The sequence below is a fragment of the Saccostrea echinata genome, unplaced genomic scaffold (genome assembly GCF_033153115.1).
Source record: "Saccostrea echinata isolate AGI-Se365-2 ecotype Australia unplaced genomic scaffold, CSIRO_AGI_Sech_v1 ptg000008l, whole genome shotgun sequence".
NCBI lineage: Eukaryota > Metazoa > Mollusca > Bivalvia > Ostreida > Ostreidae > Saccostrea > Saccostrea echinata.
The window spans coordinates 6,097,811-6,104,060 of NW_026889757.1; the positions used below are offsets into that span (position 1 = coordinate 6,097,811).

Below are 6,250 nucleotides of genomic sequence, written 5' to 3' on the forward strand. Positions count from 1 at the left end.
ACTGTTTTGGGATCCTATCTTTGCCTCTTATTTTGTATAATTGTACACAAATCCATGTACATACATATAAAAAAAAAAACACCATGGTATATAGGTAGAAAATACCAAAAAGTGTTACTGTTGTCTAAAAATCTCGGATATTTACTCAATTTTACTCCCACGTTCTTTTAACTTGACAACCAGTCTGACTGTAGGTATCCACAAACAGATTTTACGCCTGGTCAGGTAACTTTAAAACTTGAATCCAAAATACCGTAAATATACATATTTCCATATTCTTTATGTCTGGACGATCCTTAATTGTTACGTAACATTTCAAAATCAGAACTTAATAAATATTTGTCCAAACAAGTCTATGTCAGCGTACAATGGAAGCAGTCGGGCATGCAGACCTTTAATTTTCATGTTGATAAGCAGGTCACAATATTTAGTCTCTACCATGGAACCCATGAAATATGGTGAACTTGCGATCTTTTGGGGAAATGAAATAAAAACTAAAATCTTAACCAACTATAAAACAGAAGAATACAGGCATAGTGTAAGTAATATTTTACTGAAAAAAGAATTTTGCAATAATACGCCATGAACACATGTATATTTTGCAAATTGTCATTTTTGCAAAACTGAAGGAAAAATAAATAAAAATATCATGCAGAAAAAAGTCACATCGATTTAAGGCACAGTTAATTAATGGCTCCCCTACAAGTTTATAGTTCTTCACATTTCATTGCACTTTGGGCTATTGTTTGTGTTAACACCGCTTCATTTCGCAACCCTTTAAAAAGGCTACATCATTCGATGCGAACAGTCATACAAAACACTCACATACATACACACATGAACAGCACTGGTTTACCCTAAACTTCACATAGTTTCAGTAGCCAGCTATCAAATAGCGAAAGAGGAAATCGATTTGTTGGATACCTCCCCAATGAATTCCGACTCGTATTGTTCCGTGAGTACTTTAGCTGTATCTGTCAGCTGGTTCATGACGTTAAAAAGTCCCCGTAAATGATGACGGAACAATTCTGCAGTCTTCTTAGAAGAATCATTTGCTGTATCGTCCTCAGAATCAGATGACGTCACAGTTTGTTCGTCTTCTCCGGATTTTTCTCCGATGATTTCCTTTTTTATAGTATTCAACATCTTATAGAAACTATGCAAGTCTGTACCTGGTTTCATGATTGGCATGAGCGACATATTGTTATTTTCCTCTACGATTTCCGTATTTTTCTCGGAAGTTCTAATTTCCATGTCTTTCAGTCGGCTTGGAATCATAACAGTTTCGTCCATAACGTTCACAGCTTGAACAAATTTATTCAGAACTGTTAGAAGAGATTGATTTTGTCTCTGTTCCCCAGAGCTGCTCGACATTTGCCTCTCCGACATCATTCTGCTGATATGAGAAGAAGGATCACAACCAGTTTTGTTTGAAATATTTCTGTTGGGTGTGAACACTGAACTGTTATCGATGCACTTCCTTAAAATTGAACACTGCAAAATAACCCTCTGTTCCTCTCAATTCAAGCACAACAGCATATACAGGAGTCAAAATCGTGTCGTTATAGATTGTTATAAATGTAATGCATGGGTTACATCCTGCATTATTCGCACGTATTGAACAAGCCCTTGCCGGCTATATTATTTTATGTATTAGTAACCAAGGTCGGGTCACGAAGCTCTACACCGATTGGTCTATTTAATCATAAGTTGCTCGAGTGATATTTATATCTATCAGGCGTAAACATCACCACGTGTTAAACAATCCCATGCATTTGACACGCCATTTAATTTGTTATTAAGGTGTTTGTTTTATTTACGAGAATTTTTACCTTTTATAAAGTAAAAAATCAAGACGACATTGTTAAAGTTCATATAAAAGAAACTTTATATTATATCATAACATGAAAATACTAATAAATTAATACCCTTACCCGATTATATCTTTTCTAGATTTTATTTTAAAGTTTGTTAACTAATAAATGTATACAAAATTGCATAAATACGCTATTCAAATTATAAGATTGGATTTGCAAAGATTTGCAAATCCACAAAAAAACTTAAACTCATCTGCTAGTATGATACATATTTTGAAAGTATCGAGGGCATTACCCCCGCTCTCTCAGCAATTTAGTTTAAACCATATTTTATTTGAAAATGGCAAGCAGAAAATACAGGCAAGTAGTACAGAAAATCAAAAAGGATTCGGAAACAAGTTTTAAAAACTTATACTAATCCGTTTCCTTATTAATTATGCAGCAATTTAGGAACATATAGGGGAAATTAATTCATTTGGTTAATTTCCTTCATTATATAGCAACTTATTTTTATTTAGAACAACTGTATTTTTTTTTTACTTATTTCCTTTATTCCATCTCCTCGATTACTTACCTCCGTGAACCCCTATCCCGAGCCCCAATAGTTTCCTTCCCTTGACTCCGGATCCCCTCCCATACCCCAGTAACTCCTCCAGGATGTACATATTAACTTAAATGTAATTGTTGGCAAAATGATAAGTACGTAGTTCATTCGGTGAAACCGACCAAAACTCTTGTCATATCTATAATGAATATATAGGAACACGGGCTCATGATGAGGAATGGGGACTACTAGAGGTATTTACTATGGTCTCTGGTAAGCTTCAAATCCATTAGATTGCACCACGATTCTGACTTATCAATTCCAAGACCTAAAGCATTGTTGCTCATGAAGACTTAACAATTTCAAATATATGCAATGACTGTGCTGGTATATTTTGTTTTGTTTTTGTTATTGTTTTCTTTTTTAAATGCAATAAGTTTGCAAACGATTTATATTTCTTTGTAACCATTTTGTAGCGTCACGGTGACCAAACCTGGTCTAAGATAAAATATATATACAGCATCGGCTTCCTTAATAAATCTAACCCGTTTGTTTATTTTTTTCAATTTTCCCTAAAAAATCATTTGAAATCCATTCAGAACGCCGTCATTTTTAAAAAAGAGAATGTGTTATCAAGTTTTGTTGAATCAGTGTTTCTTGAGAAGTTAAAACGGTTTACCGCGACAGCAAAAATAAAACGACCTTGAGACAAATATAAAAGTACTTATTATTTTTTAACCTAAATGGCCCTGCTATCAAGGACTCGGAGATTTTGTAACAAGTGACCTTAACGTGAACTATTCTAGACCTCGGTCAATGAACTTGGTAACCAATAGGAATTCATCGACAGATCGACCAGCACTAGAAGAGAATGCTAGCGTAGATTTGCTTCCGAGGGTTGTGTGTGATAATTTTGTGATGCGCTTGAATTTTGCATTTTAATGAGTTTTGTATGCGTGGTAGGTGTATGCAGTGATAACTGATGTCTAGATGAGTATAAGGTTAGGATTTTATTGTTTAAAAACATTTTGTTTTGTTTTTTTTTGTGCTGACTTTGCTGGAACAATTATCAAGTGTGGTTTCATTAATATTAAAAATATATATATTTTTTTTTCACGCACTTCTTATGCAATAGATTTGTCATTTAATTTCCAGTTAACATTTATAAACAACAAAAATCTAAATAAAGAAGTAGGAATCCCCATCCCTCACCTGCATAGTATTGTTTTCTTAGGATCCTATCGAGTCTCGCCCACAAAAGCATATTATAGTATCAATGTTGATATTATGCAATTAGTTTGGGTATATATGGATACAGTTTAATATTGTACAGTTTGTAACTGTCTTTCGTATTCCATTGTGAATTAAAAACAATAAAAATAATTTTAAAAGTAAATAAAAGATCACTGACAGACACTGAAAAAACTAAATTCTCAATTTCTCAGCACTAGAAATCCAAGTTTAAATATATATATATGCATTTAGAAATACATTGTATACAAAACAGAGACATAAAGCTTGTAATAATGCTATCTTCTGTAAGTATTTACGTATATAGAGACAATGTCTACAGTGATCAAATTACAAAGATAAAAATGACAAAGAACAATGTTCTCCTGTTATAAATGTTACATCGTACAAAAGCAGAAATTCCTCGGAAGAACAAGTGGAATATTTTTGTACGTCGTACAAACCATGTATTTTTCAGGGGGAATCCATATTCTTTAAAAACACGATTTGAAAAGTCGGCCTCTTTTCTACGATTTCAAAAAAGAGAGATTTCTGAAGATATATAAATTAAATATGTACTATTTTAGCAGAGAGAGAGGGGGGATTTAAGTAATTGAACTTCTCTCTCTCCTTGTTAATTAACCATTTACACAAGAAAAGTGACTTTATGTTTTTTTTAATACAGCGCTTAATACCTCTCATACTGACGCATTAGAAAGTTTTACTTACTTTTAAAGTTACATTGAAACATTCTAGTTAGTATAGACTTCTTCAGTCATCGTTTTGTTATGTTACTTTTATTTTAAACTGTTGATTCTATCAGTTTCACAGTTTCAATTAACGGTCATGACTCATTTTAGTTCAGCAATAACACGGTTTTCTGTCAGTAAGACACTCCCGTCAAAGATTTAAATGTCACGCATCTTGATAAATAACGAACAACAACATAAACAAAAGGTCCGAGGGCCTTAACGGTCACCTGCGTATAATACAACTCTGTAAAGGATCCATTGAATGGCAATTTATTTAATATATAATTAAACAAAATAAACTGATAGGTGAAGATATACTGCCCCCCCCCCCCCAAAAAAAAAAAAAAAAAAAAAAAAAAAAAAAAAAAACAAGAGAAATAATACGACCAGGGATCATCAAAATAGTTAGACTGATAACTCAAAAATAGATTTAGCCTGCTTGTGCCAGTGTAGTATTATTTACGTTTTCCACATAGTGCTGGCTTCTAAAATGCCATTTATGATATCACATGACATTTGATGTATAAATAAAAATATTTTGTCTTATTTTTACTTATCTATTATTTACAAGTCTACCTGACCATTAAAAACTATAAAGTTCTCTTTGTATAGATAGTTTACGACTGACCTGAATTTAGCAAGAGTTATTTCCCGTTGGCCGCCATATTGGAGGTCCAACTAGCGAATTTTCCTCTTTGAGCAACCAATTTTAAACTTGTATGGCTGTAATATAAGAGCAAAAATCTTTTAGATACTAAAATTACGAATTAAAGGAAGCTTGAGTAAACATAAATTCGTAAGAAAAATTGTGCTATCTTTATCCAATTGCCCAGTATGACAAGTTTAAATTGGTTAAATAATGAAGGAATTCGGGCTCCAATATGGCGACCAACGGGAAATGACTTGCTAAATTCAGGCCAGTCGAAAACTATTATATATTAAAAATTCTTGTATATTCTGTTATTCAGTTGAATTATCAATTACATTATTTACAGTGATTAATTATGATAGTTGAATAATAAAGGAGAAAATCTCTCAGAGTAGAGAATAAATTCCCTAAATGATCAACAGGGCCCTGCCCAAAGTCAAGAATTTCACAGACCTGGTAAAACACACTTGCTCATTAAAACCTTTAACACTGTTTGCCTCCTAGATACTCAATGACATAGACAATTGTCAAAGAATTACTGAGTAATGCATTTTCGCTTTTCGAAAGAACCCCATCCTGACACCAGAGTCCCTAGAGAAGAGAATTTCAAAGAATTAATACATTTTTCACGATGATCAATAGAGCCCCACCATAACACCAGAACCCCCTGACACAGGCGCCATGAATTTCACAATTTTGGAAGAGACATCTTTGCTCATCCTAACTATGTACTTAGTTTGTCTGCTTAGTATCCATTAGCAGAGAAGAAGATTTTCAAAGAATTGTTGCATTTTCACTATATGATCGATAGAACCCTGTCCTAACACAAGAAGTCTTCACCTAGGGGTCATGAACTTCACAATTTTGAAAGAGGCGCCCCTGCTCATTATAACCATGCATTTTGTTTGTTAAACACGCAGGAGCACAGAAGATTTTCGAAAAATTGATGCATTTTCATTAATAAATGATGAATAGAGCTTCGCCCTGACACAACAACCCCTCACCTAGGGTCATGAATTTCACAATTTTCATTGGAAGAGGCACCCTTGCTAATCATGACCATGCACTTAGTTTGTCTGCTTAATTTCCAGGATCAGAGAAGAATATTTTCAAAGAAATTACGCATTTTCACTATATAATCAAAAGACTCCCTCCCTACATGTAATTTACAATCACCCCTGACCCAGGGACCATGAATTCTCAATTTTGGAAGAGGCGCTCTTGCTTGTCTTAACCACTCAGTTTGTCTGCTAAATAT

At 33.6% G+C, this 6,250-nt stretch overlaps 1 protein-coding gene across 1 annotated transcript; it reads right to left on the reverse strand.

The window, feature by feature from the left end:
• Positions 1 to 534: 534 nt before the first annotated feature.
• Positions 535 to 1,600, reverse strand: LOC133181322 (mid1-interacting protein 1A-like). The gene has a single exon (XM_061315844.1). It carries the CDS (start codon positions 1,390 to 1,392, stop codon positions 889 to 891), a length of 504 nt encoding a protein of 167 aa, XP_061171828.1. The 5' UTR covers positions 1,393 to 1,600; the 3' UTR covers positions 535 to 888.
• Positions 1,601 to 6,250: the final 4,650 nt, after the last annotated feature.

Excerpts from the sequence above, each read along its gene's own strand:
- LOC133181322 (XM_061315844.1), bottom strand. The coding sequence starts at position 1,392 with ATGATGTCGGAGAGGCAAATGTCGAGCAGCTCTGGGGAACAGAGACAA.